The following is a 27272-nucleotide window of genomic DNA, read 5'->3' as shown; positions in this document are numbered from 1 at the left end:
CCAGAAAGGATCGTCTGAAGAGGATGCTGTCGTTAATGCATCCGATACTAATAAAACACCTCGCACGGCCAAGACGTCCAAACATACTGCTAGCTTGCAAGCGATAAGGGTGCCGTACAGCCATGGTATAGAGAAAGCGAATGTGAAGAGTGGCTCGCTTTAGTGTACCGATACGAAGCTTGAGCTGCAGCTTTTCCAGCAAGAGATTGGAGAAACTCAGGTCTAGGATGCCTGTTAGTCAGTCCTCCTGAGAGCGATTTCAGAACAGTAGCTGCAACTCCGGTCACTTTGAGACGGGGACTAACAGGATCAAATTTTTCAAATCTGTAGCTAGTCAGTCGAGTGTTGCAAGGCGAACAAAAATAACACGCAGGTTCACCTAGATTAGGCTATAATAGGCGGCTAAAGGACATCGGAAATCGGCCTAGGCAGCGGCTGTTGGCCATCGACAAAATGCGACTGCACATATCTGCTCAGGTGTAACATGAGCACTCCGTAAACTATTTTCACTCAAGGTAACAGCGGGCATTGCTTGAATGGTCCAGTTAAATTTAATTAGGCTAGTTCTCGCGGGAAATACAGGTTTGAAACCGGAGTATAACGGAGGTTTTTGTAGCAGGTACTTCACTGAGAGGTCGGTTAATTAAATCGATGTCCCTACAACATTTATGACGTATTTGGCCTGGAGCAAGAACTGCCCTAGCTACGTTTTAGACGGAAAACGCCGACAGGTGGAAGTAGAAGGCAGTCGCAGTCGTCCATAAATCACCTTCCCATATTTAACGCAGATCGTTGGTTTGGGCGGAAAACAGATATCGACGGCCCATGAAGGCCCATTCGCATAGGTTTCAAGATAGAGCGTCATTTGAAGTAGGCTCCGGGAACATAAGAGTGGAATGTTTGCAAAGGAAAACATAACTGAAGATGCAGGTCATGACGGCACTACTTCATCACAGCGAATAGAAGAGCGAGCAGCGAGACAAATCCCCACGTGGATCACTTATGCGGAAAACTTTAATGATGTCATCATCGCGGAATTCTTCGCTGCGACTATGTAAGCGTGCAATTTCATTTTAGGTTCTCTGTACACCACCAGTTAACTCTGAAAGCTCATTGGTGCTCGTCCTCTGTACTACATATATATATGTGCCCTGTTCGCACCCCTCTTTAAATCGCGTACCAGCTGGTCCACTCTTCCTCGTGCGGCCTAAAGTAGACCAACGCTACGTCTCTCAACTTAGAGATCGCATTTAGGAGCATCATGATTACTTCCCAGCGATTTTGTATTGATCTGCTTCAACATTTAAGGTCGTTCCTCGATTTTAGCACCAATTTTAGCACCACAGCCGCACAACGTACAAAGATAGGGAACTTTCCCAATTTCCTCAATTTGTCATCATAAAGCAGTGACGCGACGAGCATTACTGTGTACCGATGCAGGTCACTGCTTGTAAGCATTGGCCTATAGCGACCGCAAGGTTTGATTTTCCTGGTAGGCAACGTCAGCCACGCTATACTAGCATCAGATTTATTTTCCCACTCCTCTCTTCTGGTTGAGATGGCCTGTAAGAAAATGCTTGACTGCAACACAGGTCTCTCAGTCATGACTTCTTCTCACCTCTGCCCGTCAGATTTTCCTCTACGTGTGATAGTTACCGCACCATAGGAGGAGATACTCCGGGAGTTTCATTCTATCCCCACTCAACCTAATTTGGTCTAAGCCTGTGAAGCACTCCGTCGTCAATCATATTGTCACCAACGGCCAGCCGACCCATGCCACGTCATGCCATCTCGCCCTTGAAAAGTACCGCATTACACGGCAGGAGTTCGAGGAAATGGTTGAGATTAGCTTGCTCACTTGTCACCAGTCAGCTGATCGACGCGCCTGCACATGTTTGCGAAATAAAAGTGGGGCTGGCAACCCTACGGGCCTCCTATTCTGTCAACTTCTCTGGACCGCAATGGCCTAGGCGACATACCAAGCTGCATGATGGGCTGGCGTGAATGCACAATATTCTCTAAGATCAACCTGAAAAAGATAAACCAAATTCCTATTCCTTCGGTGGACGTTCCTAAGGCCACCATTGTCACGCCTTGTGGGCTGTTCGAATTCGCCCGCAGTTTTCAGCGCTTCACTGATGTCATCCTTTGATGTTTTTCGTTCGTGTTCGCTTATGTGAACGCTATCCTGGTCGCCAATGCCTCGACTTCGGAACCACTGCGCCATCTGCGCCGCCTCTGCGGCCATACCATCGAGCATGGTCATATCATAATCGTAGCAAAGTGTGGATTCCGTGTTCTATACTTTGAGTTGTTCGGTCACTTGGTTGAGGCCAGTGGCATCAATCGCCTTCCTTCCAGAGTCAAAGCCATCACTGAATTGCCACGCCCAAAATCGCTGCAACAACTACGCTGCTTTATGGGACTCATGAATTATTACAAGCACTTTGCACCTCGATGTGCCGTCATCATCCAAGCCACCAAGAGCCTACTTCAGAGAACAAAGTAAACTTCACCCATCCCTGCTTGGTCTGCTGCCGCGAATGATGCCTTCATTGCTATCAAAGAGGTCCTGTCGTTTGCTTGTCTTCTGGTGCACACTTAGCACACAGACCCCCTAGAGTATCGTTGTAGATGCCTCGGGATACGTTATCGGCGGTGTTCTTCAGCAGTACGTCAGCAATTCCTCAGCAGCCACTGGAGACCACTCGTTTCTTTTTCTTCAGAAGACTAACATCAACTGAGCAATGATATAGTACACTCGGACGCGAACTCGTTGCCACCTACCTGAGGGTGAAGCACAAGCCTCAAACTACAGCCTTCAGACGCGCCTGCACTGCTTACAGCCCACGTGAAATTCGTCGTCTGTCATTCTTGTCTGAATTCGTGACCAACATTCAGCAAGTAAAAGGCGCAGGTAACGTTCCTGCGGATACCTTCAGCTGGCTTGCACGCTCAGTGGCTCTAATTTCCCGCTCCAACAGCTTGCAGATTTACAAGAACGAGACGAAGACCTACACGTCCTCCGGTTGTCGAATTCCTCCTCTCTATTAAAAAATGTACTTTCCAGACACCGACATACAAATTGTCTGCAACGTTATTGCTGGTTCCGGGCTTCAACGTCCTTACGTGCCTCCATCATTACGCCGACTCGTTTTCTGCCAATTTCCCTCGCTTTCACATTCTCGCGTTCGTGCATCGTAACGTCATGGTATGGACCATTTCTTTTGGCCTGGAATGAACAGTGACATTCGCAATTGGACGCACTCCTGTCTTGCTTGTGAAAAGTGCAAGGTATCACGGTGCCAAGTATCGCGGCACATTTCCACCCTGTTAAGGAAGTTCACTGTTTCTGATGCGTGTTTTGCCTTCATCCCTGCGTATGTAGTAGAACCCTTGTCGCCATACGAAGAGTTTAGCTAAATTCTGACCATAGTGGTAAATTTACCCGGAGGCCTAAAGCGACGCCGTTACAGTGCATCAGTTCCTTCGACCCTCGTTTCGACATACATGGTTAGCGGGTTTTGTCCCTCGTATGGAAGTAATAACTGACAGGGATTGTCATTATGAGGCCGAGCTCTTCGCCAGCTCACGAGCCATGCAGGAAGGCTGGTGTGTACCACGCATTTCGTGCACGTGGACGGTGGCAAAAATCGTACCGGGGACCTCCGCTACGATGTGCAATATAATAAGATGGTTATCTATGTGAATATTTCATATCCAAGAACGCGCTTTCCATCCGCAAAGTAATGGGTTGGTAGAGCTGTTTCACCACCCAGTGAAGGCTGTCCGCAGGGCTCAGGCGTGCAAGATCAATCGGTCCCTGTGACGTAGTACGCTAAACAGGAGTTCCATCTCGCCTGGTAGGGTGTTCCAACTCGTGTCCCGGCATCCAATTGCTTTGTGACGCAAAACATTGGAGGCGTCAAAAATTTTACTTGCACCAAGAGCTGCTTCTCCCGGAGTGGGTCTAAACCAGGCGGGGCATGTAGACAGGCAGAGTGTGCTTTGTTTGTCGTCATATTCGGTTTTTGCAAAGAATTGCGCGCACTTCCTCTGTCACCAGCGTGGTCCGGCATGTGGGTGCGCGCGTTGTCGAGTACCGCTCATCTCCTGTCGAAGTTCTAGATTACTACGTTAAATTTAACTGCGTTCAAACTGACTAGCGGCTTCGGATTCTTTAATAATCACATTTTTTTACATGGACATACTTAAGTGGCAGTTAATAATTGCAAAGAAATGGAATACCGTAAACTGCCTCACGTCTCGGTGCATTCAATACATCAATGACAGAAACTCTGATGCATAATTTTGATAAATTTGGCGCCTTTTCTGATTTTGATTTTGATTTTGATTTCGGCTAATTTTGAAAGTATTTCCAATAAACCACTATCATCATCAGCCATAAGAAGCACGCGATCGTCGGTGCAGCAATTTTTTAGCGTACACTGGTTACTCGAAGAAAAAAATGCTAATTTCTGATGGCCAATGCAGGAGTGGGGAGGGGGAGAGGATTATTCGCATGTGACCATTATGCCAGTAAATGCGGTAACTTTTACTTTATTTCTTCATTTCTACCTTCATTCATTCATTCATTCATTCATGCATTCACAGTGTGGGACGGTACAGACTGCCATAGCCGCGGGTGTGCTCTACACGTACGTGCTGGGACGGTTCACGGATTGGCCACAGCTGGCCCTATGCTGCGCGGTGCCATCTGCCGTGTCTGCGCTGCTCGCCGTGCGGGCAATTGAGTCTCCACGCTGGCTTATGGAACAAGGCAAGCAGGACGCGTCCCAGGCATCGTTGAGGCGTCTACGCTTCATCACCTCGCAGGCGGATGGTGAGATGGAGGTAAGTTAAGTTTATATTGAGTGTCAATGTAAAAAGGTTGCGCGGTACATTTGCTGTTAGTACCGTAGAAACACTGAAGTGAATGCGTTAGGAAAAGGTGGCAATATTTGATCGGTTGGCCGGCGTCAGACAACATTGGTAATAGAGATATATTTTTATTTTGTTTCAATTGCAGTTGTCCTTGCTACGTATATCATTGAAAAAATTTGTGACGTAGATGTGTCACTACATTTCCTTCACAGTAGAAATCGCGTGCCTTAAAGGACCCTGAAAGACCCGTCGGGGCTGGGTAAATAAACTGGCAGTTTCGCCTGAACGGCAAAGCGCTGACAGCGATAGCAAGTTTTAGCGTTGCGCTTGGATTTCTCGGACGGTGTCCAACCTATAGACAGGTCCGGCATACGCACGTGCGCCAAAACTTGTGGCACCCGTAAAAGCTTCGATACACTCTGTAGCTCCTGTAACGGCATCGTACAAACGTCACTACGTTGCCCGTATAGAGTCACGCCAGTAAAGTTACATCGCTTTCAAGTTTGAGGGCTGTTATTACTTCGCCCTTTTATTAATTATTCCTCTGAGAAGATTGAAGATAAAAGGCATGGGCTGGGATTGTTCTATTTCGGGAGACTTGCTTGTGGGCGGCATACTCAAAGTTCTCAAGATTAGCTCAGTCAAGAACGTAAGGCCTGGTATGAAAAACTTCAGTTATAGAATTGCGTTGCAATATAACCAGCACATGCGGCAGGCATAATCACATAACATACACATACATAAATACATGCGGGCTTCGTGGCAACGCTAACGGCAACGGTGACAACGACGGCGAAAATTTGCTTGGACTGCCTATAAATTGCTATCGACATAAAAACACAGTCCGTGGATTGCATGCGCTGCTGTGATACCTCAGCCGAATGCGCACTCGTGCTCGCCGCATGGCGCTTACAAGCGAACCGCTAGTTCACTTATTTGTCAACCACACGCTTTTGAACAGAGGCCTGCTCCGCAGACGTTCAGGGACTGCCTGCAGCTGCCCCTAGATGTTAGCGGGCAGGTCCGTATAGAGCGCTCCCATTGGCCGATAGTTGACATCAGTGAAGAAGGGTGGCTGGATGAGTTTATATCAGTGCGCGTCTACCTAGTGTTAGTGTGTATTTTTACTGACACTGTTTACTAAGCAGTAAAAGTTGTATTTCCAATTTCGATAACAATTAGGCGCTCCCGGATGTAGCCGAATACCCTCTGCTCATGCTAGGCCGCACCCACCCGCATCGGAACGAAACTTTAGCCAGACTATCTATCGGTGTAGTAGCCGTCGGGTCTCACAAATTTCGATTAGGTATCAACAGTCAATTCGCTTCGAAGCACGTGAAACTTAAGTCAGACCACGCGTACGTTTGACAGCAAACGCTCACGACTCGCCGCTGCTGTATAGACACAATGGCATACCACCAGTGGTGTGGCCAGGAAGTGGCCCACCAAGTACGTGCTCTGCTCAAAACGTGCACCCCCCCCCCCCGGCCTGGCTTCAGAGATTCCTGCCTTGTGGCAGTATGAAAGCTGCCCAGCCCCCTCGCCCCCCTTCTGCCCACTCAACCTCCCAGTCCCCGGACAACCACGTGCTCTGATGGGTTCTGTGGGTGACGCGCCTCCTGGCACGTGGTGACCCAGCCCGAGAGCCAGCATCTGACTCGAACAGATCGTCTGCTTCGCGGGTGGCACGTCTTCGAAGTTTGTCCACCTCGAAAATCGTAATGTTAGGAATCCTTTCAATGCTAGTCTAGAGTGCGGCATCGTTCGCTTGTTGTTCGTGTTGCCGACATACTCACACGGGCGAACATAAAGACAGCGTTTCGTTCGACCCTATGAAATTGTGTGATTGCCGTAGATGTAAGTTCGAGAGGGAAACTGATACCCATGCAAGCCGGTGTGAGAAAAAAAAAGTTGCTGTTTCGCCCGAAAGGCGAAGCATCGATTGCGTCCGCAATTCGATTCTTATACAGTCAGCTATAAAAAGTAAGGATAGTTGTTTTATGGGCCGTATAAACGTGTGAACATTCGCCTATTAACTAAATTGACAAGCATGGTGTCACCGGCGCACAAACGAAAGCGAACACATCTCACTCGATCACCGCGCGCTCTCACTGTCAAAACACTGGAGTGAGAATGTGTGGCAGAAACAGCGAGCGAAAGGCCTTCGTGCGGCACCTGTCTTCAGCGCGAACTAAGCGGCGAGAACACAACGCACACGATTAAGCTATCAGAACTCTGCGTACTGTCTCCATCGCAAATCGCTTTCAAGATAAGGCCCGTGCGGCTGCGCCATACGCAGCTGCCGCTGGAGCAGTACGCCCCATACCTCCCCTCCCCACGGTGCCTTGAGCGCGACGGAAGACGTTGCGATTCCTTCCCACTTTCCTCCCTTGAGCGCACGAGATGCGGCCATCGTCTTCGGCTCACCCTCGCACGCTCTCACTCGCACATACAGTACACGGCGCGCGGTGACGATGTTATCGCCCTCGGACATTGCATGGAACATCACGGCGATGCCGACAGCGACGACGACGGCAGATATGAGGCAGGAGTGTCTATATAATTTTTATCCCAATAAAACACAGCCACGCGTAGCTATCTAGTACGCTGTAGCACCGAGAAAAGATGAAGAGCGGTGAACTCACCTGGAATTTCAGAGATTTCCTCCGACTTAGGTGCGTCGTACGCTTTAAAATGGTAAGCAGTGGCGTCTACATGAACATCCAAAATTAAACTGCACGCCACTCTTAAAGTTCTGTAGATGGAGCGTTGCGGGCACCGCTTAGCTGTGCCGTAGCCATCCCATTGCAAGGCGTTGAAGAAGGACCGGGAGCACAGCGAAAGGGATAGAATGCGATCTTTGAATGTCAATGACTCCCCTTCTACTAAACACATTGGTGGGCTCTTTTGGCTTTTTAAAATAGTTGATTTCAAAGTGAAATGTATTTCTCAACTTTTCTAAAAAGCGTTGCATTTAATCTTTATGGGCCCTATAGACCAGTTGCAATAGGCAGCGAAACTGCTCGCACGTTTGCCCTCCCTTGAACACCCATGAAATTTTTAACATTATGAGGGGTTGAGCATGAGAGGGGGATTGAGTGACCAAACATTTAGGCATACAGAAACGACGGAAACAAAGCGGATGAAACAAGTGCGGGTTCTAGCTTTCAACTTAAGATTTATTACTGAGGACATATCAGAGTACTAGGATACCGACCAGGCGTAGAAATGGTTGTAGGTTACAGCTCATACGTGAGTGGGCCATCAGTTGCTTTTACAAGCAGTGAACACTCGGTATCTCGGTAATATTTGAATGTACAAACGACGGTGGACGTGCACGTACCGGCACGCTATCTCTTTCTCCAAACTTTGATGTGTGCCACTGTTACATTATTTCTGTTAAGCACTTTGCGCATTTGTGCATCACTAAGTTATACACATATACGAGAGTGAATCAGAGAGCCCCCCCCCCCCCCATTTTTTTTTTGCCAAACTGCGGCTGTAAATGCAAAGTCAACATATCCATTCCAAGCGGTGGACGTTTCTTGGATCTGCTTGTCCTTATCTGCGGGTAGCTCCGCGACACGGCATTGGCGTCGGTTGTTGAAGATGGTGGTTGTGTTTCACAAGTCCACGGTGTACGAGCAACGTGATTCGCTTTCTATGGAGCAAAAGGGGAACGCCCATTGAAATTCAAAAGGAAATGCAACCCATGTATTGGGAAAGCTCTCTCGCTTGGAGAAGTGTGATGTGGTAGTGTTGTGAGTTCGCAAAAGGCCGTGAATACTTGCATGACAATGAACCTTTGGAGAGGCCGCGTGCGTCGGTGACTGACGACAGCATAACACAGGGCCATCTCAAATTTGCTGTTGCGATGAGACAAATGTCTGAACCGGTATGGAAACTATGGGAAACAGTGTAAAGTACGTAGAATAGTACCTATTATTGTAATTACCTGTATGTACCCCATTTTGGCTAATAAAAAAATGTGACAAACGCTCTCTGATTCACCCACGTAAAATGAAGATTTTAAATAAAGAAAGTTATTTGACAATAAACGTTTGTGCCTTGTGCCTGTCTTATTGATTTATGTCCGTCGTTCCTATGAGCTCAAACGGGTGGTTCAAAGAATTATAGCGCAACTTTTTAAACGAGGACAAGACCGGAGAATCGATAAAGACAAGCGCTGTGTTCGATGTGTTCGATCTAGGAGTCGGCATGTATTCATGCCGCGGAATGTATAATCAAAGAATAAAACTCACCAACCATTACGATACTGCCTGATGCGAAATTTGGGCGCACCTCAATACGTGTTTTTTTTTTCGCGATATATTCGCTGGCGCGGACAATCTGTCTCGTATGGCACCTTCCAAACAGAGCGAAGTGTGGCGCGTCTGCGTCGTTATTCGGGGGATCGCAAGAGGCGGCGCGTGGCTCACGTGTGGCAGTGGTTCACAGCAGTCGCCGCAGAGAGACCTCCGCTCATGTAGCGCTTTGTTTTCATAGACACGACGTGCGCTACTCTGGCGCCATATCTTAGTCATCGTCGCGGCACAGCCCGTCTTGCATGGCACTGTGCTTTAATTCTCACCTTTTCGTTCCACCAACGATGAGATCGGTCATTCGTCGCGGCGAAGTCGTGCCACTCGTATCAGAGGCAACAACACCCTAGAGAGCGTCAAATCAAACCTTACTTGTAGTCACTCGTCATCACCCCTTGCAGGAACAGCGATCCCCGTTACACACACTGGTACTGGGGACTGACCTCAGCAGCTGACGCCACGGACAAGCGCAGCCTTCCCCACCTCACGACGCCCTCCCCTCCCCCCCCCCTCCCTCGAAAGCGCAGATGAGATTGCCCACGCGGCTGGAGATGCCTAGGCCACCGGCAACTCTGCGCATGCGCAGAATGTCTAACCTCCGCTCCTCCTCCGCTTTGCGCCTAATGGTTCCGCTGCACCCTCCTCGTGCGCTATCGACTTTTTTTCATTTCCCGCTGCGTTCCGCGTTCGCTTTCATTCTTAGCGGCGCTCGTTCGCTCGGTTACGCTGAAGCCGTCAGACAACGCCAACGCTCGCCGCCGGACCGGGCGCCTAATAGCTGCGCCTTAAAACAGCGAAGGCATAAGCAAGAAGAGCAGCACATGCTAAAGCAGCAGCAGCGCAGGAACAAATCAATGACATCGGCAAACATCATGATCAGTGAGCACGCGTAATCATCGAAACTAAGCAAACGGTACATGAAGGCACAAGATGTGTTAGGGAGCCATCCGTAAGTTTATCGCAGGAAGAAATGTCGTTTTGGGGGCAGCTTGCGCACCTGGTACAGGCGATGACAAATCATGTTTTCATAAATATTTTAACCGGTGATACTCTTTTTACTTATTCCTCCGTTGTTCATTTGCATTCCGCAACGTGACATGTTTTTCGATTGCAATCGAAACTCCCCGTTCAATGTCAGCGCTTGTGCCTGTCTGTTATTCGATTCAGTTTTTGTTCACGATGTCCCGTTGTTACACTTGGAACCGAGAAAGACCAACTAGCCCATTATGTGACGCTAAAAAGTTGACTGAATAAATTCTGGCGTTTTACGTGCCAAAACAATGATTTGATTATGAGGCACACCGTAGTGGGAGACGCAGGACTAACTTTGATCACTAGGGGAGCTTTAACGTGCCACCAATCCACGGGACAAGGGTGTTTGCTGCATTTCGCACCCCTCCAAAATGTTATAAATAATTAATTAAGTAATTAATTAAGTATTTAGGTAATTATTAATTAATTGATTGATGTGTTTGTTTATTTATTTGAACATACTGCGGGCCAACATTTGGTCCAAGCAGGAGCTAAAGTCTCGAAAGGTACGCGTTATCACTTAAGAAAAGTGTGCATCACTTTAGAGACGGTCACTTTTCTGCTTACCTACTTTGGTGTCTTTCATCGCTGCTAAAGGTGATTTCGTTAAGCGGACGAATTGTCCTACAGGCCATCGAAGTCATCTATGTCAAGTCACCGACGCCCGTCCGCCACTACATGCTCGCCGTGATGATCATAGTGCTGCAGCAGTTCTCTGGCGTCAACATGATCATGCACTATGCCGCCGGGCCGCTGCGCACCACGTCCACATCGTCTTCCCCCGACTTGTACATCATACTCGCCAGTGTGCAGGTACGGAACACTGCAAACGTGCTCTCTTCTTCAACTCTGATCACAATGCCCGACTTTCGCGCACTATTCGGAGTAGGGAGTTAGCCATTGGGAGGTCACATATCACGTCACTCCCAGCATACAAGGTTTTCAACTTGAGCTTTCAAAGTACTTTGGTTCTGCGAAGGACGGATGCCTCACAAGGCCACGTCATATAAGCAGAGCTGTGTTGGTCGACGCAGGTTCAAAGTTTATGGGATAGGGTTTTCTGGAAAAGCCCGAGTGCCAGTCCAGTTTCATTTCACACTCATTAAAACAATGCTACACCATGATGGTCTCGTAGACTACCACACAAAGCAGATTTGAAGGCGGCATGCCCAAACTCAAGACGAATTGTGCTTTCATCTTGCACCAGCTTTCCGTAATCTGTTCACTTTGGCTGTCCATAGGGTGGTACGGCTACCTTAGAAAGGCATCAGCGAATGTGCCCACTTGAAAAAAAAAAAAAAACTATCGGAGCACTGTCCTCGCAGTTCGTGTAACATTTAAATGCCGAACGAATTAATGCTTCAAGTTTTCCATACAACTTGCAACTAGAACAAGATAGGCTCACACCTTCGGAAATAAGGTATAGCAAACGTCATTATTGGTGTGGCATATTACGTGTAGCTTCTTTTCTGATGGTGCAACATAATGAGTGCTAACAGAAGATACAGAGATGCATCGAGCAAACAGTTACAAACTTACGCGTTACCTATGTGAATTTTGATTATGCTAGCAGAAGATATTGCTGCTGTTTTCTTCAGTATTCGAGAATCATGTAATCAAAAATGCCTGCAACGGAAGCGTTCCCTTTTTAACTGTAATAGTCAATGGCATTCCACGTGAACGCAGTTCACGTAATTTCTCGACATAAGCTGTAAACGCGACATGAAAAATTTCAATCTGCAGAAATTGAAATGAGGTGCGACACTAATGTAAGCTTTTCTGTGTGGATTCATTGAGACACGGGTTACTTTTTACAGCCGAGTTGTTTATGGCTAGACTACCGTGAAAATTTTATGTGCGCGAGAAAAAGCTCAGCGCCCTTTCCTTGTTGTCGTTCCAAGCCCGCGCGTGCCTACTTTCTTTCCGCTCTCCTGGAATTTCGGGTACGTCGCGCGCGTCTGCATTACGCCGGCCGGCGGTCCCGCCGAAATGTCACGCGTGCCACTTTTCCGCTGGCTCCTCGGGGCATCGACGCTCCAAATTCGTGCCTGGGTAGTTTATTCTGGCCCCCAGAAGTGGCGGTAGTCGTTCACGCTGGAGAACATTAATAAAACCAGTAGCTGTCAAGTAGTGCATTACATTGAGCGCGAGCCATTCATTCGTTGTGCATAGATTTCATTCTGGCTAAGAATGTGTCTAACCTTGTACCCGAGCTGATCAGTGTGTACCATAGTGACCGCAAGGCAATCGTCACCACCACCACGACAAACTATAATTGCTCACCGATCAAGACAATGACCACCGACCAAGACAATAAATGTGTGCGCGTACCTTTCATCACGATGACCATCCACCAAGACAATAAATGATTTCGTACCTTATTTAAGCCTTTACGGAATCCTGCCTGGTCCTTTGGTTGACAGAAGTCTAAGGTGTTCCTGATTCTATTTGCAATGACCTTAGTAAATGCTTTGTAGGCAACGGGCAGTAGGCTGATTGGTCTATAATTTTTCAATACCTTGGCGTCCCCTTTCTTATGGATTAGGATTATATTAGCGTTTTTCCAAGATTCCGGTATGCTCGAAGTCATGAGGCATTGGGTATACAGGATGGCCAGTTTCTCTAGAACAATCTGCCCACCATCCTTCAACAAATCTGCTGTTACCTGATCCTCCCCAGCTGTCGGTCGATTTAGGCCCGGGATTTTCTTCTATGTCTCCTGACACTAATAGCAACATCATGGACCAGCAGTCAATAAGAATGGAACAAAACCTACGAGGGCACAGCAGGATAACCAAAAATCTGTTATCACTTCGGTAGGAACAATCAGTGCACTGTGGACCAACCTGCTCAAGCAGCAGAAGCGGGTGAGCCATGCTGTCCGTAGGCCAGGTGCCGTGCTCTCTGATCCGGTCGTAGTCGCGTCGCTCCTTTAGTAGGTCTGTTGCTGATGACGCCACACCTTGCAGTTCGTATCCCACGAACGAAAAGTTCGTTGTCACATGGTCAGAGTGAAACGCCAAAAACGGCATCATTTCAGCGCTAGTCATCGTTATCGTGGCTGACCTTTCATGCAGGATCCACGACAGTACCCGCACAAACAGCGGAAGCGGGTGAGCCATGCTGTCCGGAGGCCAGGTGCCGTGCCCTCTTCGCTCCTTTTGAAACGTGCCGCACGAGAAAGGTTGTTCGCGCCAGCCCAAATATAAGCTCATAATGACGCACATCGTAGTGAGGGACTCCAGAAATTTGGACCAGCTGGGGTTCTTTAACGTGCCCCTCAACCTGAGTACACGGGTATTTTCACCCCCATCGAAATGTGGCCGCCGTAGCCGGGATCCGATCCCGCGACCTCGGTCTTAGCAGCCCTACACCATGGCCACATAGCAGCCATGGTAGGCAATGCGAAATTTTAACGCTGCTCTATACGTGTTTTCATTTCGCCATATATTGACTGGCGCAGGCAATCTGTCTCGTGCTGCATGTTCCAAACGAAGGCCAGTGTGATGCAAATGTCTCGCTGGTCGGGAGATCATGAGAGGCAGCGGGTGATGAAGCATGGACGCGAGTCACATAAGGCGCCGCAGACGGACCTTCGCTCGTGCAGTGCTTTAGTGAACAGACGACACCTAGAGTTCCTCGATACGCGCGCCCCCGCGAACGCAGCGGTGGCAAGCGAGCGCATCGAGGCACCCTAACGAGGCGCGCTACTAAGTCTCCATCTCGTAGCCATCGTCGTCATAGTCCGTCTTGCGCTGCACTGTGATTTCCTTCCCGCGCCTTCACCATATCCTCCTCTTCCACGTTTCCTCCTCACGCTAACTTCGCTCTCGCCGTCTTTCATCGCCCGATTCGCTCCGAGTTCGTTCTCATCTTTCGCTGTGCTCGTTTGCTCGGTTACGAGGTACGACGCCAACGCTCGGCGCAGGAACGGGCGCCTAACAGCTGCGATCAAAGAAAAAAAATATATAACTGAGCGACAAAGGAATTCTTACATTGTACCGGCCACGAACTTAATGGCGTAACCTTACATTACACAGCAATACCTATTCAATGCCTTCAATTCACACAGAATGACCGTAGATCCGCAGTAGACGAGTTCTTTTCGGCCAGTCTATATTCATTGGCTTAAATTGATGTCGAAGCTGTCAATTTTCTGTAGTGAGAGAGATAAACGAATTTGTAATTTTTGATCATAAAAAAATTCTTCAATAACAAATTTTCGTTTATGCAAACACCCATGCACGGCACCGCGCAGTTCATGCGCACATATGTCGGTTCCAGTGTTATAGCGGACATAGCCTCAGTTTCCGACAACATTAGAGCATTACAATTTAATCGTCCCTAACTAAATATTGCGTTACTGATGTAATATTTTGCAACCATGGCACATGTGCGCAGACTCTTATGGTCTTGTGCATCTAGTAAATACAGATTCGCTCAAAATTTGGGCAGTAACTGCACGTCGAAACTGGTAAATAACACCACAAGAGCGTCAGGAGCTATAAGCGCAAAGACCGACTTGCTCATTTGACCTATGCCCTACGATGACTTATGGTGCAGAGGCTACAATAAAACAAAAAAAGAATATTGCAGGTGGTGACTACGGCATTGGCATGTCGGCTACTGGACATGGTCGGCCGCATAAAGCCGTTGGCCGTTTCTGTGACTGTCTGCTCATGCAGTATGATGGCACTGGGAAGCATCTTCTTCGCCTTCTCAAATGCGGACGGGAACGTGGACAGCGGTCCAGGATTTTACCTCACCGATGCATGCAAAGTACGCTTGTCGTAAAATTCTGTACGTTCCTGTTATGATTAGCCCGCTGCCACCGTCATGTGGCGCACAGTGGCTTTCACTAATAGTGTTCACTATAACATTGCAAGCGTCGCAATTAAGTGCGGTAAGCAGCAACCGATATCAATGTGCTACCAATCATTGAACATAAGCTTCCCCTCGATGATGATAGATAGAGATTTACTTTATGTACATGCAAGTTTCGTTGGTGTACCAACGAGAAAAAAGTACGTTTGCTGGAATTTCAACGTTTAAACTCCTTTCTTCCTTCTGCTAAAGTTGGTGAGGTTCTTGCCGAACTAAAAGATAAAACCAAAAGAAAAATGTGCAGTGAGTCTGTAGAGATCCTCCGTCTGAACAAAATGAACTCTCAGCCCCTAAACAACTTACAGCCTCGTACAAATTCCGCTTTAGGTTGCATTTTATTGCAAAAAGTCAGTTTCTCCCGAAGGCGTAGCGGAGCATTCAAAGTGATAGGACGGTGTAGCTTTCAGCTCAAGACATATCGGAAAGCTGGCGTGATGAGTAGCACTAGCAGCGGCTTTGTAGACGTCGCATCTCGATCGTACACAAGATGAGACCAAAGGGAAACCAACGCTGTTCGTCAACGGCCAAAGAAAGGATCAAATATACAGAAACGTTTAGTGTCCGTTCCGCTGAGACCATTACTTCCTACGGGGTGTGATTTGCTTAAAGGGATACAGAATAAAAATCGAAGAATATAGAGAAAACCCCACAATTGCATTCCTAAGACACGATTGCTATAGTATATAGTCATTATTCGGGTTACTTTTGAGCGGATGGCTTTATTTTTGACTCTCTATGAGCGGCCACCGCGTTACTCGCAAAGCGCTCCCGACAACAAGCCGGCGGATCTGACGTCACACGTACCCTCAGCAGTCGCGGAGCGAGCTGGCCGGCTGCGCAGTTTTGTTTTCCTCGCGCTGCGCAGTGCAAAATGCAAAGTTCTAGTGAGAGCGATAGCATGAGCGGAACTTATGACTCCGACTTGGATGAGCGGCCTACTGAACGACCACGAACGATAAAGGCGTATGCCTACGATCCGTCCGCGTCGTCAAGCGAAATTGACGACGACCCGCCGCAGCAGTCCCCCTCCGCGGTGCCGAGGGAGTCTCGAGCAGCAAAGTGGTGTTTACGCTGTGCATTCCATGTACACGCGTTCGCCTCGAGAGATCAGGGGCGGCATCATAGGGGGAAACCAGATTTAAACGCGGTTCCTGGGGCTCGGATCGCAAGCTCGCACCTGTCACAAATGAGTTAGCGAGACGAGAGGCGCACGCCTCATCGACAATGTTGCATCCGAGGCGGTGCGCCCAGCGTGATTCACTCACGCAAACGCTTTGCCATGTTTGGCTTCAACAGAGCGAGGACGCTTATGCCTCAGGCTATGCAATGTCAGGCGACGTAAGGAATTTACTCTGCGTTCTGCGCAAAGCGGCTTGCTCCGCACGCTTGGATGGGTAGCTGCTAGCGCGTAAAACATGAAAGCCACCAATGCACAATACAGGTGCCGTCAGTACACACTGTACAAAAAAAAGAAAAAGAAACATAGAAATCGTTGAAGATATTGACGCGTGTAGACCTCCCTGTACCTATGCCATCGGAGCAGGTGTGGCCGGCGGCGTGAGCATAACAGTCGGCTGCCGACTCTCGCGCGGCAGGTGCTTGATGCGCGCAAGTAGCTGTTTTGAGAATAGATGCGATGAAGCAACGGGTGAGGATTGGAGCCAGGCATGTGCAGTGACTGAAATGCGCCTCTGTAAACAGGGAACGTCTTGTTATTCCCGGAGTGAACGAGTACATGCGCAGCGGTTTCAGCGTCCCGTTGTTTCATCGCAGCCGAGCACTCCTTCCCTTGGTGCACATGAGATGGCGCCACCAGTCTCATGTCGGCAAATTTTTATCGTCAGCCGTCGCTTCAGATGATGCGGATTTCGATTCATTCTGGCAGAATTGGCCAAACATCTGGCTCAGAACGTCGTACAAACGACAAATTACGGTCAAACGGCACCTGTGCGCAAAACTACAGCGTGAACAAGTACGCGAGAAAAAGACTACCGCTGCCTGCCGTTTTCACATGCGCACAGCAGACCCTCGGCATTTTGCGGCGTTGACACGGCTGCTCCACACATCAAACCACAAATCCACGAGATCAAAGACGAGGTTTTCGAACAGCTCACACGAGGAAGCGGTACGAATAGGACGGTCGAACAAAGAAAGCGCGTTGCTGCAAACGTCAACTCGCCCCTTCGCGCACTCAGTGTGGACGATCGCTCGCAAAAAATGAGCCTCGAGGTGGGTAAGCGTGACGTGATATCCGGTTTTGCCAGAGCTTTCGGAGGAGGCCGGTAGGTGCTGTGATTTGAGAAATATTCACTAAAATAATTACTTTTCGCTCACTTCTCCTCAGAAAGAGTGTTGTTTTGGTCGCTCTCGGTGCGACAGCTATCACTGGAGACAGAAATCTCGGCGACAAATTTTTTATTCACTATCCCTTTAAAGCCGCCCAGCAGGACCGCTTTGTACATACGTACAGCGCCCATGTTAGCCACAATGCTGCCCTGGCTCCGGCAAAGCCGATTGAGCGCGGCATGAATGTGTGCGAATTAGCTTCGGCAATTCGGAAGCCGCACGCACTGCACGTATCCGTAGACCTTGCAGCCCTGCCCACGCGTGATACCATGAGAGTACCAGCACGCGGATGCTGACAGCTCCTACGCACCTCGAGCGTGCAGGTAATCGCTATTTAAAGAAGTCGTTTCCTTATTATTTTTTTAAAGCCAAGCTCCATTTGCCTTTGCCTCGCTCCTTGTGGGTGCTGGCTGCTGCTCGATTGCCAATTACGAAACAACTTGGGTCGCTCGGTATCGGCCCCGACGTATGTGCCTGCATGGACAACAGGATATATATGCACACTGGCTTTTACGAAATTAGGATGCTTATCAAATTAGACTGCATCATTTAGCTGGAAGTAGCGCCCTGCATTGGTTTCCATCGGCGTGTCCTAGTTCTTGCGCTCCGCAAGAGCAATATAACCACGGGCTGTGCTCGCAGGTCGTCTTCTGCATCGGCTACTCGATAGGCCTCGGACCCGCCGCCTGGGTGCTGGCCACCGAGCTGGCCCCTCTTCGAGGCTGCGGCAGTGACTTCGGCAGCGTCTGCGTCTTCCACTGGGCCTCGGCGCTCGCCGTCGTCAGCCTAGTCTCGACAGTCGGCCTCTCCGCCCCGTGGCTCGCGGTGCTCACGTGCTTGGCAGCTGTTTCCACGTTCGCCGGCGGCCTTGCCGCAGTCTTCCTGCTTCCGGACACCAGCTGCGTGTCCCTTGAGACGATACTGCTCGAAGGCCACAAGGACAGACCCAAGAAACCCTTGGCGCCCGTCGAGTTTACCGCTTCCTCGACCAATCAGCAGGGAGAGCGGGGAAAGGAGCACGAGCTCCGCAAGGTGGCGGATTTCGGGCATCAAAATGCCTTCGCTCCGACAGCAAAACCAACCCCGCGCTCGCCCTTGCACTGGGAGCGCGCTCACCCCCGCGCCCACAACCTTCACGCCGATGGCCACGCGAAACAAGATCCACACGAAGCCACAATGTCCCCCAAAAACGAAGGCGGCGCAGCACCAAAGCCCGATAAAGCGGCGGCCGCCACCGTCCCAAGCAAGCAATAGCCCCATCACAAGGGGGAACATTGAAAGGATAACCTTTTTTTGCTACAGCGCCGCAGTGTCCGCGTGCTTGGCTTCAAGCCGTGGGCTGACTTGTAGTTTCGCATTGTTTATAAATACACTGCAGCCATTTATTATTACGCTCTTCTAGTATTTATTATTATTTTATCCTAGACTATATTCATAAGAACCAACTTTTTCTTTGTCATTTGCTTCGCTGTAAAATCAAACTCTGCGATATATCCTCAATGTGTGTTAACTTTATCAAATAACGCGGTGCTGACTAACATATAGCAAGTGATTTTTCATCGAAGCACTTCTTACCTAATTCGTACTTATCATACTATTGTAGAAGGTGACCACCTAATGCTTACCTAATATATTCTTTTATGTGAGCAGCCTATTAACATTATTTCGAACTCCTACCAACTTTCTATTTACCTTACTCAATGTCTAGTTTCATTTATATACTAGTAACATTTGTTCATGCACTGTCAAAATAATTCTTTCTCACTTTTGCATAAAGGATATTTGAAATACTCTATAACAGACTTTCTTCTTACTTTTGTATAAAGAATGTTTTAAATACACCATTAAAATACTTCCTTCTTACTTTTTCATAAAGAATATTCTCAAAACGTCGTTAAAAGACTTCCTTCTTACTTTGTATAAAAAATATTTCAATTACGCTGTTAAAAGACTTCCTTCTTATTTTTGTATAAAGAACATTTGTTCATAAACCCTTAAAAGGCCCCTACTTACTTTTCTATAAAGAATATTTTATGTACACCGTTAACATACCTTCTAATTTTTGTCTAAGTAATAACATTACTACTCCTTTAAAATACATATGGTACTTTTGTGTAAAGAATATGTTTTATTATATATCAAAATATATTTTTTTCTGAAGGACATGTACCTTCAATACGTCAAGAGCTCGTGCTCTCTGCCTAAAATATTTAAAATGGGATGTAACTTGACAGTTTTTGATGAATTTTTGTAACACACACTAATGTCGATATATAACGCACTCGGGAATCAAGATCTTCGTTTTAAATCACAGTTCCAATCCAAGTCGGCGGCGAATTGTTGACAAAATACTACTAAAGTGTTTAAAGAAATATGTTCGTAAACTGTTAGAACTGATCTTTTGAAAGGTTCTACGGAACTAAACAAGCCTGCGGTGACATCAGCACACTTCAAGAAAATTAGCTTGCGCTACACCAACTGACCGGTGTGGTGATAGAGGAGTACTTTGCAGGCCGCGCACCAGTTACACAGCTTTACCCCGGCCTTCGGGCTGGTTAATTAAAGGCCGATTTGCGCTTGAGCCACGCCGCTTGCTTGCCGCACGCGTTAGGTCGTGCAGAAAACTGCACACTTCGCAGGTTCGTGCACAATATTTGGCACACACTGGGCTCGCACATGCAGCGTAAACAGAAATGTGTGCAACAGTCTGCGAAATCTGCAAGTTTTCGTCTTACCACATGTGTGTGGGCAGGTGGGCGGTGTGGCGTGCTGCTCGAGCGGAAATAGACCTTTACTACGCACTGCTATTGCAAGGCCACCTATCAGCTTTGTAACGAGATAATCGGGCCAGTGCACTGCGATACATAAATATTACGCGCTAAGCTGGAACATTTCAGCATAGTAGCATCACGATAATTCTTCAAAAGAAGAAAAAGAGGCGAAGCTCAAAGTAACATGGTGCTGGAACGTTGCCTCCTAAACATCTAAAAGTCTGAAAAATAGAGCTGCTGCTGAGTGAGAGAGCTGAGAAACGGCACAAGTCGAAGACAAATAGAAGCTGAACTGTTTCCAAGTGTCACTTTTCTGCATGAAAAGAATGAAATTATCCTTAGTGTATAAAAAGATGTAACTTTGTTAGCGTCCCTATTCACAGGCTGTCGTCCCTGCCTCCTGCCGGCGGATTGTTTACAATACACGAAATTGATGGCACGTTGCATCAAGGCAAAGACAAAGTAACTATGCCAACTGATCTGCTTTACGTCGATGGTTGATTGGCGCGAAAAAAACAGATCGAAAAGTGCTAATTACCTACTCTTCATATTCAGTGATATCGCTTCATAACACGGCAACAAATTTCTGAGATAGGATAAGGTTTCGCGGTGGCCTTACGACATCCGTAATTATGGCACTCCGCAGTACCAAGAGCCAGGATATCAAAGGCCCTATTTTTGCAGTGCTTCAGGCGCCTGAAAACCGGTAACGTCATAGCCGCCATGCTTTGAAAATCTAGTAAAGTATAAAATTACTACTACAATAGGCTTCAGCATTATAAGGCGCTAGGCGCCGAGAAGCAAAATTTTTTTTCTTCGAAAGCGGCAACTGCTAAAACGTGTCGTTGTGTAAAATAGAATAACCCCGTAATTTACCCTACATGCTCTTATTTATCAATTTTTATTACATTTCCAAAAAAGTAGGTTTTCAGAACAATAATTGTCGTGGAACATAAAATTACACAGCCCCTAACTGCACAACAAAATTAAGCCGAATGTCTTCTCAGGCTCTCTTTCAACCTCAGCCGTAAGGCATGTTCCTCCCTCTAAGCGCAATTCCCCAGAAGGGGATGTGCGGAAAGGTTCGCCACACTTGTCACCAAGAGGTGATGAATGTCTTGGTGTCATTCAACACTCGCAAAATAGAGGCGTGTGCATGAGGCGGTGTAAAGAGGGGTTTCTTTTCCTTGCACGCCGCATAGGGAGGTGGCTCAGAGCTTGTATATACAAGTTAGAAGGGTGGCAGAGAGGATAGGCGACAGGAGAAACTCGTTTGGGCTTTTGCGCCACGTCGAATGTCCACAAAGCCCTCTGGAGCCCCCTGGGCACCACCAAATACCTTATCGATGGCTGTAATTATGCGTGACTCCCCGCAAAATCATTGCAGAAACTGCAGCGCCTGCCTTTCTACTAACGTGCAGCCGTCCAGATAGCAGGTGTATAGAATAGTACAGATGAGGTAGGTGATAAGAAGCAGAGAACAGGCAGAACCAAAACAGCCACGAAAGTCTTGGCGTTCCGCGCTCTCAACACACATACATGGAGGGAGGGCGGGAGAAGGAAAAGGCCATGTGAGAAGGCGACGAAACGCCACTACTTTTGTGACTCGTTGCGCGCGCCCCCGAGTGAGTGAGTGAGTAAGTGAGTGAGTGACTAAACTTTATTGCAGGTCCGGCGAGGACGCGAATTCGTCGCACGCCCGACTAGTCCCACGTGGGGACCGGCAGGTCTAGCCCACCGGCCCGGTCGCGGGCACGCCGGACGGCCAGGATTTGGTTTTCTAGAGCGGGGCTCGCAGAAGCGAGTCCCACTCCTCCTTGATGAACTTGGGGTATGTCGACCCGCACTCCCAGAGCATGTGAGGTAGAGCCGAGGTCTGGCCGCAGGACGGGCAGGCGTCGCGCAATTTACGTCGGGGTAAGCCTCGTGCCGAGCGGACAGACACGGATATGTGCTGGTCTGTAGAAGCCTAAGCTAAACGGCTTGCGCCCTATTCAACTTGGGGTGAGGGGGTGGAAAGACCCTTCTGGACATGTAGAAATATTTAATAATCTCGTTGTGAGTAGCGGGAGCGTCCCTGTGACCGTAGAGAGGAGGGGAGTCAGTGCTCCTTATAGAGGAAGCGCGGTCGGTGAGGTCACGCGCAGCCTCGTGGGCAGACTCATTGAGGTTCGTGGGAGCACCCTCGACTGATCCTACGTGAGCAGGAAACCAGTGAATTGAATGGTTTGCGAGCATTTGGACTCGAGCCGCTAAGAAGACGAACAACTTCCTTGGCCTTCTGAAAAGCCCTAACTGCCGTTTTCGAATCACTATAGATTTCAGACCCACGACCGTCTAGCAGGGCGAGGGCGATGGCGACTTGCTCGGCGACTCCGGCGTCTGAAGTGCGAATCGAGGCGCTATTGGAAATGTTCCCGCTCGAGTCGACCACAACGACGGCAAAGGTCTTCCTGTCACTGTACTCCGCGGCGTCGACGAAGCTTGCTCTAATGTCGTGTTGCTTGATCTGTTTGAGGATGGCTGCTGCTCTGGCCTTGCGTCTGCCCTCGTTGTGGACGGGATGGACGTTTCGGGGCACAGGGGCCACTGCGAACTTGTCTCGAATGCACCTAGGGATCGGGGTACTGACAATCGGGAATTCCGCAGGGTGGTAACCCAGCTCTTCGAGGATGCGTTTACCTGCCGCTGTGGTGGTCAGGCGACTGAGTTGCGCGCGTTCTTGGGCTTCGGCAATCTCCTCGGCGGTGTTATGTAGCCCCAGCTTCAAGAGATCCTCGGTATGGGTCCTGATGGGTAGCCCAAGAGCCATCTTGACTATTTTGCGGATTTTGCGGTCTGAAGCATTCCATACCATGGATACGCCGTTCACCTTTCGTGAGTTGGATTTGGCGCTTAGCAAATTAAGAATACGCTGTGCTGTGGGTCCCGATTTGATCAGCAATCAGATGCAGACAAATGTGCTATATGAACGAAAACGAGCCCTTCTGGACATATTTAATCACGTCTAGAGCACAGCAGAGAATTCAGAAGCGTGGAAGACAGCATGGGTGGTGCCAGTGCTCTAGTCCGGAAAGGATCCTGCAAACCTCACCTCATATCGGCCAGTATCGCTAACATCATGCGTATCAGAGTTGATGGAAAGACTAATATGTACGAGGTTAACATGGTATCTTGAGCAAGGAAATAGACTGCCATCATGTATGACCGGATTTTGTCCACGGTTGAGTGCCCAGGACAGTGTCTTGGATCTACTAAGCTATATCGAGCTCCATCGCGTACACGGCCTTTCCACACTCGCCATCTTTATGGACGTTGCCAAGGCTTCATACAGGCATCATCAACGGACTCCGAGCCATGGGCATCTCGGGAAATGCTCTTCGATTCGTCCATGAATTTCTCAGTGATTGATGGGTCCAAGTTAAGCTCGGAAGTATAATGAGTCACAAGCGACGAATTTCCCTCGGCGTCCCACAAGGAAGTGTCCTATCTCCCTTTCTTTTTAACGTTGCCATGGCCAGCCTTCCAGATGCCCTGAAAGTAGGTCGGACGGCAGTTAAAATGTCCATCTACGCAGATGACATCTGCATTTGGATCTCCGGGTACCAACACAAACGTTTGGCCCGGATAGCCCAAGCCGCAATCTCCACTATCGATCGCCACTTATCGACGCTTGGCCTATCTTTATCAGCAGCAAAATCTGCCTTCATGCTTTTCCCGGGAGTGAGACGCAAGTCAACACGTCTGACGCTGAATATCAGAGGGCATTCAATTCTTCGTGCAACTCATGTTCCTGCGACTCATTCCTGGGCGTCACCATCGACAACAAGCTACTATGGCGTGGTGCGGTCGAAAGTGTTGTGGCTGCATCAGTGCAAAGAGTCAACGCACTTCGTTGATTGGCAGGTGTACGTTGGGGAAACAATCCTATATCCGTGCTTAAATTGAACGCTGCACTGATAACAAGCCGCATTCTCTATTAGCTCCCTCTGATATCACCGTCATCGAGTCAATTCGAGCGCTTGGCGGCAGTGCACAGAAAGGGACTTCACTTGGCGATGGTAGTTCCAACGGCGGCTTCAAACAAGAAAGTCACTAATGAGGTAGAGTCTCTTCCACTCCGCCTCTTGGCATCTCAGGCCTTGCTGACGCAGCTATTAAGGCTGGGCGAGTCACGCGCAGGCACGGGGCTTCTCCGGCGGCTAAGAGCAAGAACTCGCTCAGAATTCCATGCGGCGCTGAACACCTTCCGATATTTAGGATTGGAATGGCCTAAACGAGGTCGCCTTGATCCTCCATGGTCTTTTTCGGACGTTACCTGCAGCCTCAATGTACCCCACCTACCGACTAAAGGCACCATTTCAACTGCCGAAGCAAACTTTATTGTGCTGTACCACTTGAGCACTGTGTTTCAAACCCATCTACAAGTGTGCACCAACGGTTCGGTGTGCGCACAAACAGATAGCTGTGCAGCGGCATTCTGCATACCATCCCTTGATGTGTCATGGTCTGGCCGACTGGATCGCGTAGTTTCCTCTACAACAGTAGAAAGCGCCGCAATCACCGCGGCTTTGCGGAAACTACGGGCCTTTTCTGCACGAGATGTCGTGGTGCTGACGGATTCCAAGTCAGCATTACATCGGGGCCTACCTCTAGAGAAATTTACAAGGCAGTTTCTGGCACTGATTGACGACCTAACGAGCAAAGGATTTAACATAAGGTTTTAGTGGATTTCATCACACGAAGGAATTGATGGAAACGAGGAAGCTGACGCCCTTGCTCGCCTAGCGCTGACATGTGTTCGAAAAGTGAAAGCTCCAAAAGCTTTTCAAAACCCTAAGGGTGCAATCCGCCTTCACTTTAGAGAGATGCACAAGAATCCACACGAATCCTGTGTGACTCATGGATTTGCACGCGAACAAGCGACGCTTCTATACCGCATCAGGACCGACTCCGCGTACACCCCAGCTTGGTTATTCAAGACTGGGCTTCGCGCTTCCCCACTCTGTGTTTTCTGTGGTGACATTGGCGACATCGAACATTTCATTTGGTTATGCCCGCAGTTTGCACAGAAAGAAAAGCGATGGTCACCAACCTACAAAAGAGCGGTCTGACGCACAGGACCTTTGAAGACGTTGTTTTCCCGGAGGGCCCGCGGCATTCAGGAAGAGACCGCAACGACTGCTGATAGCCTCCCTGCGAGACACGGGGCTCATCGACACCTGGTGACACATTCCTGATCACAACTCGAAGGAGGATCAGGCGGAACAATTGCCGGCCATGTATGCCAGGCTAACCCCGCCTGCTTCAACATCAACATCACCACCACCACCACCACCACCAAAAGAACTTATGTTAACATACAACTGGGGACTGGTTCCCAGAGAGTGCTATAGAACTATAACAAACAGGGAGCGTGCGCATGGCGATGCAGACGAATGTGCCCCTGTCAACGTGATAATTCGTCAAATGACGTGCGTCAGAAATTAAAACACAAAGGTGTCATATGAAACAATGCGCTTGGTGCACCTAGAAACATCATGCAAACACAAGAACGCAACCATGTCATTCCGAAAGTTGCGGCGCACGAGTGTGGCACAAATGACGATATAGGCATAGAGTTACCGTTTTTTCCAGTGTGAGGCAAATTTCTGTTCGAGAACGAACTAATCCCATTGTTTGTTCCTGCGAACGTCACGTTAATAATTTTCGAGGTAAAGAGCTGTAGATAGTTCCGCTCTGCGGAGTCTGCAAGCGCTCGACATTCTCTCTAGAAATCTATATATATAAGAAGAAAAGAAACAAAAGAGAAAAAGACCGACCGCCGAGCGGCTATTCAGGTTGCAGATAAAAGGACTCTATTATTGAGATCACAATACCTGGGAGTTCCAGAGTTCATGTGTGTTTGGTAATAACGAACGTGTGCCTATCTCTGATGTTCCTGAAGCGAAAACATAAGGCGAGTACCTGAGGGGGCCCAAGCACGCGCACAAAAAAAAAAAAAAATAACGGCCATCCGTTATAGAGCGTGGGCAAACTTTAAACGTTTTGCGGCCATTGTGGCAGCCGCAGCAGCCCTTTCGTGTAGTTTAGGACCCCTGCCTTCCGTCTTTCGAGCGCCGGTACCGTAGCACTCGCGCGCTTCACTGCGGTGGTTGCAGGGAACTGGCGCTTGAAGCGCGCCTGGAAGCGTCGCTCGCTCCGGACGCCGTAGAACTTCGACACGCCGTGGAACGTCCCGACGAGCTAGATGAAGTGCCAGTCGTTACTGAGTGAGGCGCCCGTTGCTTGTAGGCCACAGCTGCTTTGCTCAAATTACCGGAAGGGGCTGCAACGGCGGCAGTCGGCTGCATTACGTGCTGAGATGCCGGTGCGACGTCTTGCTTGGAGGCAATAGCCTGAATGTGCTTCTGAAGGCTGTGCGTTACTTTTAGAACGTGACCTTTCGTCGTTGTGATGTTGCTGGAGAGAAATGGGCGCGCATTTGGAGTAAGCATGACTAGGGTAAAAAAAAGGATGAGAACAAAATATTACCAGGAAGCTTTAGCTCGGAGGTGCCTATCCTATTACGTGGAAAAAAAAAAGAAATCACTTTCCTCGGCAACCAGTGCAACGTGATGGGGTTTGTAGCATTCCCCAGTGATGGGGTTTGTAGCATTCATAAGAAGAGAGTTTGTAGCATTCAAAAGAAGAGAGTTATGTTCCATGGAATGCAGACATCAGATTTTGCTTCACGCGGCCAATTTTCTTAATAAGCATGATGATATTTGCTAGCTTTAAAAAAACGACAGTTTCAAGTTTGCAACCTTGTAACTCAGTAGTGAAAAACGATATGACATTTCTATCAATTTCATCGAATGCTACGTTAAAAATGGACAAAATTGATGTAGTATACGCAGGTCTAAAGTACAACATCTAAATGTGAGTAGGAACTTTGCGAAACCCTTGTAAACACTGTCAAGAACTCATGCAAGATAAAAATTATTATATCAGATTTCTCCGCCTTGGATGTTCTAACGGATACAGCTCATGG

At 48.5% G+C, this 27272-nt stretch overlaps 1 protein-coding gene across 2 annotated transcripts in view; it reads left to right on the top strand.

Moving 5' to 3' along the window:
- LOC142574181 (solute carrier family 2, facilitated glucose transporter member 8-like) overlaps positions 1-18863 on the top strand; it is a 31433-nt gene extending 12570 nt beyond the window's left edge. The window contains exons 3-6 of one of the 2 annotated variants that reach the window (XM_075683331.1): positions 4615-4854; positions 10869-11051; positions 14835-15017; positions 18111-18863. In XM_075683331.1, the coding sequence (XP_075539446.1) occupies positions 4615-4854; positions 10869-11051; positions 14835-15017; positions 18111-18722 (1218 nt within the window). In that variant the 3' untranslated portion in view covers positions 18723-18863. The remainder of the gene's footprint in view (positions 1-4614; positions 4855-10868; positions 11052-14834; positions 15018-18110) is intronic. The other variant, XM_075683332.1, reaches the window with a different exon arrangement.
- The last annotated feature ends 8409 nt before the right edge of the window (positions 18864-27272 follow it).

The sequence above is a fragment of the Dermacentor variabilis genome, chromosome 3 (genome assembly GCF_050947875.1).
Source record: "Dermacentor variabilis isolate Ectoservices chromosome 3, ASM5094787v1, whole genome shotgun sequence".
NCBI classification, from domain to species: Eukaryota; Metazoa; Arthropoda; class Arachnida; order Ixodida; family Ixodidae; genus Dermacentor; species Dermacentor variabilis.
This window is presented reverse-complemented; position numbering and strand designations above follow the sequence as displayed.